The sequence below is a fragment of the Cebus imitator genome, unplaced genomic scaffold (assembly GCF_001604975.1).
Source record: "Cebus imitator isolate Cc_AM_T3 unplaced genomic scaffold, Cebus_imitator-1.0 Scaffold20, whole genome shotgun sequence".
Taxonomy (NCBI): Eukaryota; Metazoa; Chordata; class Mammalia; order Primates; family Cebidae; genus Cebus; species Cebus imitator.
The window spans coordinates 3,621,525-3,638,842 of NW_016107335.1; the positions used below are offsets into that span (position 1 = coordinate 3,621,525).

The 17,318-nt window shown below is 45.4% G+C and overlaps 1 protein-coding gene across 7 annotated transcripts in view; it reads left to right on the forward strand.

Moving 5' to 3' along the window:
• CNPY1 (canopy FGF signaling regulator 1) overlaps positions 1–17,318 on the forward strand; it is a 42,014-nt gene that overhangs the window by 22,909 nt on the left and 1,787 nt on the right. For 2 of the 7 annotated variants that reach the window (XM_037735384.1, XM_037735389.1), the window contains exons 2-3: positions 12,820–13,023; positions 14,776–14,872. In XM_037735384.1, the coding sequence (XP_037591312.1) occupies positions 12,820–13,023; positions 14,776–14,872 (301 nt within the window). The other 5 variants (XM_037735387.1, XM_037735400.1, XM_037735397.1 and 2 more) reach the window with 5 other exon arrangements.

The following is a 17,318-nucleotide window of genomic DNA, read 5'->3' on the forward strand; positions in this document are numbered from 1 at the left end:
CTGGCACGCTGGAACCTGGCAGGCATCTTCCGTAAAGACTGTCCATAGCTCAGGTGCCCAGTGCCTGCCACTACGCTGCTCAGCTGGGGACAGTATGCAAATGTGGCCGTGGCTGTGTCCCATGAAACTTTTACGTATGGACACTGAAATTTGAATTTCATGTTATTTTCATGTGTCATTAAATATTTTTCTTTTGACCTTTTTTCAATCCCTTATAAATGTAAAAACCAATCTCAGATCACGGGTTGTGCATAAACAAGGCAGTGCCCGGGGACCCTGGACAAGAGGGAGGCTGCCGCCCGGCGATTTCAGGCCCCAACCACAAGTGCTGGGAAGACAGGCACCCCTTCACTCTGTCCACTGCCGTATCCTCATGTCCATCAGGACCCTTGTGCAGAGGGGGTGCTCAGGGACGGTGAGCAAAGGTGATCTCAGCGTCTGGCTTCATAGCATGCACTAGACTTTCTACTTTGGGCGTTCTTTGTCCTTCTTGGGTCCCCTGCATGTGAAGAAAGCTGGTCCTGCCCATGAGAAACACTACTTGTTTTTGTTCACATCAGTCCCTTGCACGGAGCTACTGGGTGGAGTTTATGGAAGGCACGTGGTCTCTATGATCACAGAGCCACACCCGTGACTTTCCTGGAAGGCTGGCTCCGCCCACAGCCAAGGATTCTTGGGCCTGGAAGAATATAGAACTAAGATTTCTTCTCTTCAGGAGCTTCTGATGGGGAGTCTTTCTTTCCTTCCTTCCTTCCTTCTTTCTCTTTCTTTTCTTTCTTTCTTTTTTTTCTTTCCTTTTTTTGTGAGACGGAGTCTTATTGCCCAGGCTGGAGTTCAGTGGCACAATCTCAGCTCACTGCAACCTCCGCTTCCTGGGTTCAAGCCATTCTCATGCCTCAGCCTCCTGAGTAGCTGGGATTACAGGCACGTGCCACCATGCCTAGCTAACTTTTATATTTTTAGTAGAGATGGGGTTTTGCCATGTTGGCCAGGCTCGTCTTGAATTCCTGACCTCAAGTGATCCACTTTTCTCAGCTTCCCAAAGTGCTGGGATTACAGGTGTGAGCCACTGCACCCAGCTGAGGCGGACTATTTCAGACCCCAAATTTAGAAACATAACCCTCTTCCAAGATCTGGGTATTAATGAACAAAAGATAATATTTAGCCAAATGCACACAGTGTCAAGAGAGAAGAGATTTCATGTAATCTTGAGATTATTAATTTTTAAATAGTGAAAAATTTTGTTCAAATGGAACAAAATTACCTCACACCTATCTACTTTTTAAAAAATGGGTAGGGGCCAAAATGGAAACAAATGACATGAAAGGCCTAAAAGAGACAGCTGCTGTAATCCCAGCTACTGCGGAGGCTGAGGCATGAGAATCACTTGTACTGGGGGGGATGGAGGTTGCAGTGAGCCAAGATCACGCCGTTGCACTCCAGCCTCGCGGACAAGAGCAAATCTCTGTCTCAAAAAAAGAAAAAGAAAGGAAGGAAGGAAGGAAGGAAGGAAGGGAGGGAGGGAGGGAGGGAGGGAGGCAAGGAGGACCAATTGGTGGCCGCTACCAGCAGGTGCTAAGAAATGCCATAGGCTGCATGTGTGTCCTCTCGGCAGGGACAATCAAGTCCACACTACATGTCCTTCTACGGTGGGTTCTCGCCTTGAAGGGAAGGGGATAAACAAGAGCCAGGGGTTTCAGGGGAATCCCAAGCAATGAGCTGCCTAATCCTCTTTAGAGAGGGGAGCCCATCACAGAACTTCACAGCGTGATTTGGTTTGCAGCTTATTTTACAGCTGTCTCTGTGTTCACTGATCCCTCTTCCATCCCTCAACCGGAAATATGAGCACATGGGAACATACACCTACAGTGAGTGACCTAGTTCCCCCGAATTTAGGAATATGTTCCACAAAAATAACTCTACAGGAAAAAGTGCTACAGATACAGAAATCCTCACAGCAGAGTTATTGATCATCTTTAAAATGTCAATACCCCAAATGTCCCAAAGTCAAGGAGCTGTGAGAAGAGCTGTGAATTCTTATCGAGCCCTCTGGCACCACTAACTAGGGATATGGAGGCTACGCAACACCATGGAAATGTCTGAATTCAGTGTGATATGTGGGGTGCAGGGTGGAGAACTGGAGTTACATGTGGGTGAAGCTGGAAAGAGACACTTTGATTTGTTAGGATGCTAAGACTGTGAGTTCACTCTTTCCCTTCAAGTTTGAATTTCATTGCTTAAGCAACCAGGTAAACAAGACAAAAGATTTTATTTAACCAGAACAATATTAACTTATGAATAGTCTTTCTTTGCCACTGATAACAGGTCAGGTTTCGATTCAATCTGTTCTTTACACTTTGCACTCATTTTCCTTCTTATTTATTTATTTTGAAAGAGGGTCTTGCTCCATCACCCAGGCTGGAGTGCAGTAGTGTGATGTCAGTCTTAACCCCCTGGGCTCAGGTGATTCTCCCACCTCAGCCTCCCAAGTAGCTGGGACCTCAGGTGCTCGCCACCATACCCAGCTAATTTTTTTTATTTTCTGTAGAGATGGGGTCTCACTATGTTGCTCAGGCTGGTCTCAAACAAGATCTCCTGTCTTGGCCTCTGAAAGTGCTAGGATTACAAGCATGAGCCACCACACCCAGCCTGCATCCATTCTTTCAAGTCTGGCAAAAATGGTATGGACCTGGGATCCAGGAACCACTAGGCAAACAGAGAGACACAGGTCACCCCTTCCCCAGCTCCTGGGGTGTGGTAGGCTCTTCAAACACTCCCGGTCCTCACTGATGACCTGCCGTCTCTCCACCTGACCTGATGACATGTCTGGTCACGGACTATTGAAAACTGGGAATTTCTTAGGCAAAAAGTTTTGGAGCCAAGAGAAGATGCAGTGTCTGAATCAGCATTAAAACCCATTTCTAAACTGGAATTGGATTTGGCTCTAGAATGACCTGAATTTGGTGAATCAGAGAAAACATGACCCCTTTCCCTTCCCAGCACTTCCTGGATAGTCCAGCAGGCATGTGCCTGCACAGAGGCAGCGATCCACCACACAGCCTGCCTGTTCCTGAGCAGGGGAACCCAGTCCTGCAGGTGAGACCTCGGACACCACTCACCCACCTGGGGAGTGCTCTGCAGAAGACCAGAAATGCAGGAAAGAAAACAGCAGCATGAAGGATCTAAACCATTTTGAGAAAATGTTCAGCCCTCTGATATAATAAAAGATCTTACTCTTAAGACAGGTGCCAGGAACTGCTGAGATGCCATTTATTACCCTTCTCTGCTTCCTTAGTTCTCTTTGAGTGCCAGTGAAAGGTCCACTCTACAGCTCGAATTGCTTCCTAATGCACAATATGGTGTCACTAAATTCAGCACTCAAGACACTGGGAGTGCCTGGCTCTCCCAAAGGTGCCATCTTTGTGCCTTTTGGATCTAAGAACGGAGGCGTCTTCTTCAGCTCCTCCCAACATTGTGTGGAACAGGACAAGCCTATCAATCAGGGTCTCTCTGGACCAAATGGCCCTTCCTCCGATCTCTGCTGCATGCTTTCTAGATAAAGCACAAAAGCAGAATATAAAGCAGTCAACACAGGTAGCTGTCATCTTCCTCTTCCTCCTCATCTTTCCAAGGCAGCACTGCCCACACTTGGCTGTGCACACAAATCACCTGGGACTCTGCATGACTGATGAGCTCCCAGGAAGCCGTGCTGCTGGTCCATGGACCACAGTTTGAGAACTGTGGATCTGGCCGCCCCTCCTGGCAGCTCCCAGATTCCAAGAGGAAGGGAGGAGAAGGGTTTCTGCAGAAGGAGCTTCACGGGAAGGCTCTTCAATGCACACTGGAGTGGGGAGACCCATTGGCATTGCCTCTGGGCCACATGTAGAATGATGTCCCTCCTCCTGCTCCCCACATGTAGGGAGAGGACAGAAGTCACCGTGCTGCTGAAATGCATGCCACTTTAATGGTGTTTACATCCAGGACGGTGATGGCTGTCAGGGAGAAAGTAATAACACTGCACTTTTCTGTATCACACCAAACGCTTTGAAGGATTTTCCAAACAGTTACTTGATTACAGAGGATATCATCACCCCAGTTCTACAGAAGGCAGGAAGATCTGTGGCTGTCCCTGCCCACAGCTGGTGGATAAAATGAAGCCAGGCTAGCATTCAGGTGTTCAGGCGGACCCCGAGCCCGGCACCCCGGCTCTACCGCAGTGCAGGAGACTTTCAGATGATCAACCGGGTTGGCACGTGCCGGTGCAGCCCTGCGACCACCTCTGTGTTGCTCGGCGTGTGGGGTGGACCCGCTGGCCGCCTCTGCATGGTGTCCGGGCTTCCTGGTGGTGGAGTCACCTGTTCTTGGTGAATGCTCAAATCCATGGGCTTGGGCTGTGGCTAGCAGGGCTCAAGGCAGGAGGATGTCACGCTCTGTGACTGTGGGCACAGCTGTGGCTGCGTAACAAGTCTCACAGACGAGAGCCACTAACAACGGAAGTTCATTCTCACACGGCCCTGGAGGCTGGAAACCTAGGATCAAGGTGTCACAGGGCTGGTTTCTCCTGAGGCCTCTCCTTGGCTTGTAGACGGCTCTTCTCTCTGCGTCCTCACATGGCCGTCCCTCTGTGTACGTCTGTTTCCTAATGTCCTCTGCCTATGGGGACACTGGTCAAATTTGAAAAGGGACCACCCCAATGACTTCATATGATCTTAATCTGCAGATACAGTCATGTTCTGAGGTCCTGGGGTTTAGGGCTTCAACATACGGACTTTGGGGACATGATTCAGCCCACAGCTAGTGCCCTACTTGGTGGTCTGTGAAGGGCATGACATGTGCAGCAGCTGCTGCAAAAGCTGATTAGGAAATGGAACGCCCAAGGACCAGTGGCCGTGTCTCAGCTAAAGGCCAGGGTGGCAGGCCACCACTGAGAGGCAGAGACCCCAATCACAGCAGTTTCAGCCCATCTGCTAGACCAGCAAAGGCGACGCCCGTGACAGCTCAGCCCAACCCAAGGGCTTCCAGGGTGCTGCTGAGGTTCTAGGAGGGCAAGGAGGCACCAGGAGGAAGAGAAGGTGGCCAGGGACCAAGGGAACAGCCCGAGTGTCACCCTGGACTGAACATATTCCTAGAGATGGCACACTAGGTCCGAGGCATTGTGACCTGGAGAAGTGGACCTCAACCGGGCCATCGCCAGCTTCCCAGTCGGCTGAGGTAACCATTGCTCTGACTGGGTGACCGAGCATTCCAGAGGCAGGTATGGACCTGGGATCCAGGAACCACGAGGCAAGCAGAGTGACACAGGTCACCCCTTCCCTGGCTTCTGGGGGTATGGTGGCCTCTTAAAACACTCCTGGTGTGCCCCAGGCTGGGGTCGGAGTCTTCTGTGTGGGTTTCCGTCCAACTTAGCCTGTGACTCCTCGGGGACATGGCGTCTCCTCGTCAGCACTCAGCCTCCTCATCTGAGAGCTCCTACTGAGGTCCCTGCGGTTCCGCGCTGGCTGTTGTCCTGTGCCACCGCAGTCCTCGCTGGCCAGCCCTGAAGCCCTGGGCTCCTCGCTTGGAAGTGGGGTTAAAACTCCTGTCCTGCCTCACTGAGACTGTTGTTTCGGCATAGACGAAGGTGAATTTTCTCCAAAATGGAATACTGTTACTGAAACAACATAATGATTTTTAACAAATGTTCGAGCCATATTCTGCCTCCGTTCAGAACTCATGGGAGCACCCCTCCTGAAACTGCCCTCTGGATGGACTGGACAGCGTTTTTGACTCTGTCTCCCCCGGGGTGGATTTGACTTCTGCGTCGCTTGTTTCAGGGAATGGTCAGTGGACCGTTCCCTTAGAATCCTGGACACAGAATGAGTCCTCTTAGCCCCGAGGTTTACCAAGGGACAAAGACAGAGCAATAGCTGAACAGGGATGGCGTCATGCTTTAATCTGTGTAAAAGAGGAGAAGGGACACACACACACACGCGAGTGTGCACACACGCATGCACGTTCATTTGCTCACACATGTAGACATGTACCTGGAATGTTTCTCGAGGGAGGAGACTTGGGGGCCTGAGGGGTCTGGGGAAGGGATGAGTCTTAGTGTTTACTCTACCCTTTTGTTCTTTTTTTTTTTTTTTAAAGAAATCAAGTTGATGTGTTACTTTCTTAACAAATGTTTTTAAAGAAAGCTGTCCCCCAAAACCTAAAATGCAATTAAAAAAAAAGAAAAAAGAAAGCTGTCTTTCTAGCCCCTGGGAGCCAGAGAGTGAATGCTCACTGAAAGGAAGCTCTGCCCTCCCTGCTGCAGAAAGGCCTCGCTTTGCCTCAGTTGCAGAGGGCTTCCTTTTCCCCAGCCTTCCCAGTCAGCAGTACAAGCCTGCGAGAGCTGGGGCATCCCGGAAGACCCTTCTTTCCCCCAATCGCTCCCCAGGCAGCCTGGGCTCTCCCTCCACCCTCCACGCCTCGCGGCGTGTGATTGGACATCCGGGGCTCACTTCGGGCATCTGGGGTGCACAGACACCCTGCTGTCCCCAGGTCCCTCGGGTGGGGCAGGTGAACGGTGTCTGTTTCAGTGGGTGGGCACGTCTCATGGGGGAAGTTCAGTGCCCTGCAGTAGCTTCCCAGGTGTGGCTTTAGACTCAGCCTGGTGGTCTGGGAGGTGGGACAGCCTGTCACTCGAATCACCAAGGGCTGTTCTTAGGATGTGAAAGAGGCCGTGGAGGGGTGGGGCTTGAGACCAGGACCAGGGTGTGGAGGCCAGATGAGCAGGGACTCTCCTGAGGTGTGGTCCTGGCACGGCCCTGTGCACGACCGCAGCTTGGGCAGAGCAGAGGGTCAGGAAACCTTGAAGTCCCTCTGTCTGCAGCAGTGTCTGTCTCCCCAGAAGCCATGCAGTGTTTTCTGGTTTGCTTGCCAGAAGCCAGCTGGCCCTTTCTGCATAATCCGTGTGTGTGCACGTATCTGTGTGCCTGTATGCACGCGGTGGTGTGTGCATGTGTGTGCAATACGTGTGTGCTTCCACATCTGTGAGATGAAACAGGAAGAATTTCCTGACTCATTGTCCAGTTCATTTGTCTCTTTTCCTTTTGGATGTCTAATATTTTATTTATTTACAATTTATTAAAAAAATTTTTTTTGAGATGGAGTTTTGCTCTTGTTGCCCAGGCTGGAGTGCAATGGCATGATCTTGGCTCACTGCAACCTCTGCCTCCTGGGTTCAAGTGATTCTCCTGCCTCAGCCTCCCACGTAGCTGGGATTATAGGCATGTGCCTCCACACCCAGCTAATTCTGTATTTTTAGTAGAGACGGGGTTTCTCCATGTTGGTCAGGCTGGTCTCGAACTCCTGACCTCAGGCCCGCCTTGGCCTCCCAAAGTGCTGTGATTACAGGCGTGAGCCACCATGCCGGGCCAGACAGCTAACATTTTATAACAAAGTCTTGGCATATGCCTGCAAGTATTCAGAAGACCAAGTTGGGAAATGCCCCAACAGATTCCAAAAACAGTACTTTTCCCTTTCTAGCTTGGGGAAATGTTTTGCAGAGGTGATTCCAAATAGATAACCACTCATCAACCATTACGTTCTCAAGACGGGGAAACATGCAGAGCTTTTTGGGCAGAACACTGTGAAATAAAAATAAAAACAGATCTTGCATTGAAGTGTTTAGCTCAATCGATGACAAAGGGTTATATTATCATTAATTCATGTTTATTGGACTTCCACTGGGCACACGTTCTTTTTCAAAAATTTTATTTTCATTTTTATGCAGAATCACGGAAGGTCCTCTTTTTAAACGTCTGAATTAGAGAAGTGTATTTGTCTGACATTAGACGGAGTTCAGTAAATATTTGTTGAACGAATGCACAAATTTGCATCATGCTGCATTTATGCTGCAATATTGTTGCCTCTGCCCTTTTAGGTATTCTCACTTTCTCCTCTTAGGTGTTTTTCAAAACCAGTAGGAGCCCTCTGAGCTTCGCCCACCGGAGCCGAGAGGTGCAGTGTGAATTGGGCTCCCAAAGTCCTTGCTTAGAAGGTTTTTAACAGAGGTTAAGCTTATGGCATTTTTCATGTGACAGATTGTATTTCTTTTCATTCTACTTAAAATGTTTGAAAATTAAAGCATTTATTTTTTTAAACTAGCAGGATACTTTTTAAAATAGGAAAGAAAATGCTAGTACCCATTTTGCATTTAATAATAAACGGAAAATGTTTTTTAACTTCATAAAAAAATCAAATTGTTAGATGACCCCCATTTAGAGAGATTATTAATGTTAATTCATAATGTTTTTTTTTTCTGTTTTGTCACTAAGTTGAAAATCAGCTCCAGAATTTTTTAAAAAATGAATTCTAGAAAAATATCCCCCTCAAATCACGTTGTTCTTATTGTATTGCTTTTTTTGAACAGCCTAAGCATATATGTTACGGGTAAGTGTCTGTGAGGAACAAGAAGAGGGAACACTTACTTGCAAACTATTTTGTTTTAAATAAGAATGACATTTCACTCATATCATAGCAGGCAAAATTTAGGTATTATTTTCATTAAGTACACTATTATTTGTAGTAAATTGTACTGAAGGCTCTCTGTTTTCCCCCCAAGGTCTTATGGACACTACAAATTCCCCTGTTTGAATATGGAATTTATGGTGGCTGGAAGCACTTCTATTAATTCTGTTATATGTGGTTTTGGCTCCCTAAATAATGTCTAGCTAAAACATCTCTTATTAAGTCCAGATGCAATTCATTTTTTTCTGATCTACAGAACACTGGAAATTTATCAGCCTTTATTATTCCTCATCGAAATGAGCGCCTTTAGATTTCTAATTATATTGTCTAATAAAACTAAACAGTCAATGCTATTTGCATATTATATGAAGAAGTGTCATACAACAAACTCATAGCAGTCAATTAACATAAAAGCTAATTATATATCTCATCAGCTTACAAGAGTTTCTGAATTCATGCTTCCCCTGTTGTAGCCTAGAGCAAAGGAGCCTTGAATTTTCACTTCTAAATATTGACTTTTAACTAATATCAGCAGTGATTTCAATTTTTATGGATGAAAAGTTAGTGATTAAACCAGATGCAATATTGCTACAATGCAATTAAAATTTTACATTAACTAAACCTCTAGAAAGAAAATCTTTGCTACAATGTGAAATTAATTATCAGTCACTAAACAGGTTACGTGCTGGTTTCATATCTGAAGGACACTCCAAAATAACGATAAAGATGAGTGAAATTTATTGGAGGTTGTCAGACTGTAATGGCAGAGACAGATATACCACAACGACAGTTTCCACTGTAACATAATTGTATTCCTGCTGATTGTGACAGCTATCAAGCAAGAAATTTACTACAAGATTAACAGAGACACAGTAATGAACAAACATGGAGGCATGCTGTAATTGGCCGTTATTAAAGCGTTATCACAGTGGTCTGTAATAAACTCCCTAGCTCCGGTTTTCTAGAGGAGCCAAAGCCAGAACTTTCAACTACTTTTTTCCATTCTAAAGTAGGGATATGGGAATCCCACCACCCCCATTCCATTACTCACATAACAAGTGCAAGGTCCCAAGAAACCTAAAGGCAGAGAAACGGGCACCACATTTAGGAAGTATAATTAAGAGTTACAGATGGGTTTAAAAATTGGGAAAAGTTAGGATTTACTTGGAGTGCTTGGGGTACTCTAAGATAGCAGTGAAATGATCATGGATCATTCTTCTACTTAGAACGTGTACCAGACAAGTCCATGTGTAAAAGCAACGGCAGATAAGAAAACTGTGCCAGTACGGGGGTTTTCTCTGGATACACAGGCCTTCTCATTCATATTTTAATGAGGCTAGTATCTCTGAGACAGTCCTTGCAGGGCAGAGGGAAGGCTCCCTAAGATTACAATAGGAGATGCTTCATTGACAAGTACTATTCAAAATCTTCACAGTATAGAAAGACTTCGTTTTATTCCACTTGTCCCAATACTTATTGCCCTCTTATAATCAAAACACTTGGAGGGAAAAAAAAGCCCCAGTTACTCTGTGAACAGTCTTTAAATGTACTGAACGTAGTTCAGCTACTTAGAATCATTTTAAACTCTAATCGTGTACATTTGAATAAATGTATAAAGAGCTGTAATGCATAAGCATCTTTTTCTTAAATATTTTCTCAAAAAATTGATGCTTTGCGATTTTAGGATCAAAATTTTTCTTAACCTTCTGCAAAAATGAACTCCACTCAACTCATCTCACACTGGCTGTTTTCCCTTTCCTGTGTTTAATGAATATCGTATTGTAGTGTCTCTGAGCTAGCTGCCAGCAAACATTTTCTACTTTTAAATAATGTTTGCTCTAAAGGGCTATCATCAAAAAGCCAGTCAGCCTTCATCGACTGACAAAATTATAGAAATTCACAGGTGTGTACCTTGCCACAACATATTTGTGTTAAAAGAGGTAAAACAGCGGTATATTCAAAACGTCAAATTACACTTTCAAAAGAAAAACAACCCACTGGTAGGTGAGAAGTTTTAACACAGAGCGCTGTTTCCAAAAAGTGCAACCTAGGAAATCAATCAAATGGCCCCCAGAGTAAGATGGGGAAGGCCTTCCACACACAAACATCATAATTTTGCTCAAAACTTAGGTGCTCAGCAGTTTTTGCCAACAGCTCACAATGTTCTATGAATTGAAAAATTAGTTTTCAGCGTGGCCTGTACTCAATATGAATTAGCTGGTGTATTAGGATGGAGTTTGGTGTTCTAGTGGAAAGCCTACGGTTCTGAAAGCCCCAGCGATCAGATCTTGCCTGGTTCCTCCCGGCTCTGTCCCCATCCCCCCAAGTAACAAGTATGTTTACTTTTCGGAAGGGAAAGGGGGAGGGGGGAGGAAGGGAAGGAGAGAATGAATTTCTTGATTACAGTTAGGTATTTTTAAATGAAAGAGCTTACTCTTTACTTTCAAGTAAAATGCTGCTCTGTTGACATCCAGAAACGACTATGAATATATTGTATATGTATCAGCTAAGGAAATAATACTTAAAATACATGCATCCCAGAAAAAAGAAAACCTCCACCATCTTTCTGCTAATGATCTGTCTTGATCAAGTTACATTTTAAAATGCTCCTCTGCATTTTATAGTTTTTCCAGTGTTTACGTCTTCGTTTCTGTAAATTAATAAAGCAGATTTTCAGTTTTGTTTGTTAATCTACGTATTGTGTGCCTGTTTTACAACTTCATTAATGAACGTTAATGAACGGCTTAATTTGTAAGTAGAAGGCAACTTGTGTTTGAAATATGTACTTGGAGCCGTCGAGGCTGCGGTATTCGACTGTAGAGGTTTTTAGAGATTAAAACGTTCACGAGTTTTAAAAACGTGGTATTTGAGTGACTGGATACATGTGGCGGTGTATTGTGTGAAACAGTCCACAAGCGATTGACCTCCCCCTCGAGGGCCTGGGCCTGGCGAGCCGCTCCGAATCCAGCGCCGGCGGCGTGCGGGGGAGCCGCAGGGAGGTTACCTGTGCCCGGGGGAGGCGCGGCTGAGCGTTAATCGGCGGCGGCGTCTCCCGGACGCGTCCTCTTGCCGAGTTTCTTTGAGATGTTTTCACAAAGTGTCTTCCTCACGCACGCGGGGGGCGGCGGTGGCGACGCGGGGTGGCTGGTAACGGAACCTGGGCCTGGAGGACGCAGGCGCACCCTCCGCCCGCGCCGCGGAGAGATTTGTGGCCAGATGGCGGTGAAGCGCGGAGACCCTTTGTGCGCCCCGAGCGCGCCTGTGAATGCCGCGCGGTCGCTGGCACCGGAAGGGTTCATACTGCGCCTGAAAGGGGACAATGGAGGCTGGAGATATCGACACCGCAGAAACCGAGTTCATTTGTGATGCAGGCCCTTTCACTGCGGTTGTCATGCAAACTTCCTGCTTTGATCAGCGGAGGGTGGAGAGGGAGAAAGCCCGCAAAGGCCGCGGGCTCGGCGCGGTCCGGCGCCCTTGGCGGCTCCACGCCCCCTTCCGGAAGGAGCCGCGGGGACGCCGCGTCCTGCACCTTGACCCGTCTAGACGGCCCCGGAGGTTTTGTCTCCGTTACCAAGGGCGAGGGGTGCTCTTTGACCCGCGCCCGGGGCGGAGGTGGTGGCCGCGGGGTCCCACTGAATCCTCGCCGGATTCCGGAGGGAGAGGGGCGCGCGGGGACGTGCACCAGCTGTTCCCAAAGAAGGCAGCCGAGGAGCCCGCCCGCGAGAAGGGGAGCCCGTCCGCGAGCCCCTTCCTCTCCAGCCCCGCGTCCGCCCCAGCCCGGGGCAGCGCGCGGAGGCAGCGCGGGGGACGCGCCGCCGAGGGCGCGCCGCCGAGGGCCGGACTTTGGGCCTCCCCAACTTCTCCCCACTGAGGGGGTCTGAAGCCAGCTGAGCGCGCGCGCTCTCTCTCCCTCTCCCTCCCTCTCCCTGTTTCTCTCCCCCTCCTGTCTCTTGCTCTCTCTCCTGACGGGTAGTTGGATAATAACAGCCATTTTCCGTGCGTCATGCTTTTCGCTACATGCTCAGTGACTCTAAACATGATTCTATGGAGAGGTGTAGTTTCTAGTTTGAATGTACGTTTTTTTCTTTCTGTCCACTTTGAAAGACACGCACTTTGTAAAAACTAGAATTGACGCTGACCCCGGACATGATGCAAACCAGGTCGTGGCCACATTGTGATCACAACCTGCGGTGCCGTGCGCCGCGCCTCGTGCCTGTGCTGGGGAAGCGGCCCACGCTGGCATTCACCGCCAGTGCGGCGTTTCCGGGTGGACTCGCAGTAACACTAACGTTAAGACGAGTTTCCTCGCCTTGCCTTTCTTCTCAGATCCCCCTAGCCCAGTCGGAGGCGTTCCTAACGGACCTTTTGGAGAAAGTGTGTGAGCGAATGAGCGACTACAAGCTCGAAGAAGACCCTGTGACGAAGGAGAGAACTTTCAAGAGATTTGCTCCTAGGAAAGGAGACAAAATATACCAAGAATTTAAAAAATTCCATTTTTATTCTGATGCTTACAGACCTTTGAAATTTGCGGTAAGCTCCCTTCCTTGCAGATGAATCATGTGATCCGGAAACGTGTTTTTGGAACTCTTTTTGCTTGTTCACTACTCTTGTGGTTGAGTTTAAGGCGTGGCACCTCAAAATGCACATTAAAATGTCATCTGCTGACTTTGTTGTCTTGCTGCGTAAGTGCTCACCATGCATTTAGTAACTTACCTTTTGAGACACCTAAGGGGTTGTAGCATTTTGTGGTGATCAGTGGACACGTTTAAAAGTGATATTTTATGGGAGATGCTGTTCACAAATCCCGGGGACCTGTAGACACAGCTTTGCACAATGTTTTGCTTAAACCGTGTTGCTCATGTAGGGACTGGGGAGTGGTCTCAGTCGGTGCTGGTGCTGAGGAAGGGCTCTCCCAGGCTTCCACGTAAGGAATCAGGGGCTGTGCTTTCTAGGTTAAAATCCAAATTAAAACAAATGGCGCTTTCAAATATTTACAGCCGTATGATAGAAAGAGAATGATGCGGCCATCTCTTTTTTTCCTGAGGCTTCACAGAGGAGAGAGAATTGCATACTGAGTGAATTCAAGTATTCTAGCCCAAACTAAGTTAAACAAAGGCTTAAGTATGATAGTTGGCTTGATGCCAAATTTCTTTCCAGTGTAATATTTATTTTTCATGAAAGCTAGTCTCTGGCTTGCTAGAATGTGTTGGCAAAATACATTGCAATATATTTCACTTTAACCAATGCTGTTGAATCAGACAGAGTGATGGGCAATCCTGTTTTAAAATGTATTAAGTTCACACACTGTCCAAAATATCAGGCATGCTGAACCCTTGAAATGAGGGCTTTAGCTGACTTTCAAAGATTTTATTTTAATTAGAAAGTAAAGGCAATAATCAAGGTTAAAAGTGCCACAGAATAAGAATGGCAGTGAATAAGTATGTTTGTATTTCACAGGTTTTAAATAGGCACATTGAGTCGAATTTAAATCTTTTTAAATGCCATTAAAAATTTTTAGAGTCTTGCTTAATGAACTCAGAAAACGATTTACAAGTCTCCAGTGAATACTACTGGGTAACTTCACAGCTCCTAAAAGTATAACGTGGTAGTTCTTTACCAAAGAAACATACTCCAGTTAGAATTTAAGATTTTCAAATGCAGGGGCATATTGGAGCGCCCTCTTCTCTGAAATGTCAGGGTTTTTTCCAGTGAAGTGAAATTTTGGATGGATTTCTAAATAGTATGAAAAGACACTTCCCGAAGTAACTGTCAAGTGTGTTCTCCACAGTGAAATTGAAGATGCGTTTGTTTTGATTGCTGAGAAGGCTTAATTGTTTTCACACTTTCAAGCTACACAATGGATTATTATGTTAAATCTGAAGGAAACTGGTTTAACCATTTCGATGAGCTATGGTCTTTTACTTTTTTTTAAATTTAAAAACCGTAAGACCTTTCATTTAAATAGGAGGCCCATTTCTTCCTATGACTTCCATTCCAATTTAAGGAAGCAAAACATGCAGAGCGATGTTGCTTCTTTAGCCTCCCACATCTTCCAGCACAACTCATCATTGACTTAAGTCCCAGGAAAATGATGCAATTAACATTCTGGGAAGATGGTTAATCCAATGCAATGATGTATTAAACCAAAAGGGCTCATAAAAACGGACCACCTTGGTTCCATGATTTCCTGTGTTTAGCTAATAAATGGTTGCAAAGTCCTTCCTAACAAGGATCCCCACCAGTGTGCGTCTATCCACATGTGCCATTATTATGTTTCTACAGTGTGAAACTATAATAGAAGCGTATGAAGATGAAATATCCTCACTTATCGCCCACGAGGCACACTATCTCGCTGACAAGCTGTGCAGTGAAAAATCAGGTACTGTGTCTGATGTAACATGTGCTCGCTGCTCGCACACCCTCTCTCTCTCACTCAGCCTTGCAGCGTCTTGTTTGCAGACCGAGACTCGCTGCCTTGCTGCGACCCACGGCTCAGACACAGGATCCCCCATCTCCGCTGAATCAGAAACGACAGCATGTGAGAGAAAACAGATACACAGAAACCACAGGGCTGTGAGATCTTCCTCTTTGTACTTTCTTTCCTCTACCCCTTAAGGGAATTCAAACACTCTTGATTTCCAGTTGTTAAGGAGAAAATTCTTATTCAGAATTAGAAGACTCCAAAACACCTTCTTTTTAAAAACTTTGAGAGATAGGATTTTTCCATCCTGGACCAGAGAAAGAGACTCTGACTTCATGACTAGAGTATCTGCTACACCAGCAGAAGGTGGGATTTTTGTTTTGTAAGAACTTTCTAAAGTTTTTGTTGTTTCTTTGTTTTGGGGTAGGGTGGGGCGGGGGGGTGGGGATGCTGGATTTTTTTTTTTTTTCAGGTTCTATTCCTGTATCTACTTCTTAAATTTTTTTTTTTTCTGGCCCAGAGGGTGGAAAATAATACTTAATTCTTAAGCGTATACACACACACAGAAGCTGGAAAAAATGAGCAGAATTTTATTTATAATATACAAAGTTGAAAGCTGTGGTCACTTCCTCTCCACTCTGTTTGGCTGTGCGTAGATCTCCTAGTTCCCTAACTTGGATACAATGGAGTACACAGTTGTGCATTCTTTTTGGATACCTTTGGGAAAATGAATGAGTAGATGTGAAGACAGTGATTTAAAGCCAGAGGGGTACTTTTAAACAATGTGGAAGTTTGAGACAATTAGCATTCAGCAGTTGTTTACAATAAAGTATAATACACCTACATCCATTATATCAAATGTAGCATCAAAGTCCTTAAAATAACAGCTACTGCACATTTGTAGATCAATATTCATGTCATCAAAAGTTATTAAACAAGAAGCACACAAATCCCCCATTAACAGAACAAGTAAAGTTTGTGTTTTTTTTGTTTTGTTTTTTGTTTTTTTTTTAACTCTGAGTAGATAATGGGGTTGTTTTCTGTTTAAAATGCAGTTTTAGTGAAGCTTGCAGAAGAATACAGTGAGACCACATAGTCAGGCTTATTCAGGCATTTGGGATATTTTTCTTTGATGTTACATATATGCTACAGAAATGTGTGATGTCCATAGCCACAGCTTCCCACAGAAATGTTTTTAAGGTGTTTTAAACAATTCAGAGATGTATGTATGCATTCAGATATAAGCAAAAACCTGATGAACGATACTTGGAATATTGATTTTCCTATTTCTTCCTCATAAAGGATGTGGTCTTGTCATTATTGTCTATGACAAATGCAGATCCACTGCTCCGGGGGCCCTCTCTCGTGTGTCCCAGGAGGACCAGGGAGGGCCGCAGCAACTAGTCATAAGATCCTGGGGAAAGACTGCTCCCAAGTTTGTCAATCTGACTTAATTTCAATCATCTTAACTACTCTTCTTAATTCCTTTTGCATATTTATAATTGGAATAAAAACTAACACCTTGAGAAAATGCACGCTGAAAGAATAAACAGGTGCGATTTTGAAAGTATAAAATGAAACCTGACCAGGTAATTCTTAATTGGCATTTGATTTTTAAAACACTGATTAAGTGCTTACACTGTTAACAGCAGTATTGGAAGTAAAAGGTAGGAAAAATAATCAAAGGTGCAAGCCACCATTCAGCCACTACATAGTGAAGCGGGGTGAGTCCTTTCAGGTAACGTTTCTTCATGAAACATATTTATGGATGTTCTAAATCACTCATAAGTTAAAAACTGAGAATAAATTAATCCTAGAAAGAGACTAGACTTCTCCCACCCACTCAAAAAGCCCTACTGTTGAACTGAGTTAATGACACAATAACAAGGAAGAGAGTTTCTTCAAACTTATCAATTTCTGCCAGAAAAAGCTCAAGCAGCACATCAATGATAAAAACTCCGATAAGTGACTGAAAGCACCAGAGAGTTCATGTGTCTTAACGCGTTGGGATGGTTTCAGACAACTGAAGGGTGAAACGTTCATATTGTAGAAAACTCCAGATGCATTGGTACCTAATCTAAAATACAAGTACAGCCAGTTTACAACCAGAATATGACATTCACACTCTGCTTTGTGAAGGTGATGCTTTACCTTGTGATCTTGCACAGCAGCTTCGCTGTGATAGACTCTCCAGAGTTTAAACGGTGTCTTAAAGATGTGACTCTGTGTGTGTGTGTGTTTGTGTGTGTGTGCATGTGTGTTGGAGGGTACAAAACTGCACGGTAAGCAGTCATTATTTACTGAGTGTCTACTATGTGCAAGACACTACGCTGTTAAAATATTCACACGTTGCTTTTAGGAAGATAAACATTTAGAAAATAGACATTGGTAGAATTAGAGGTTT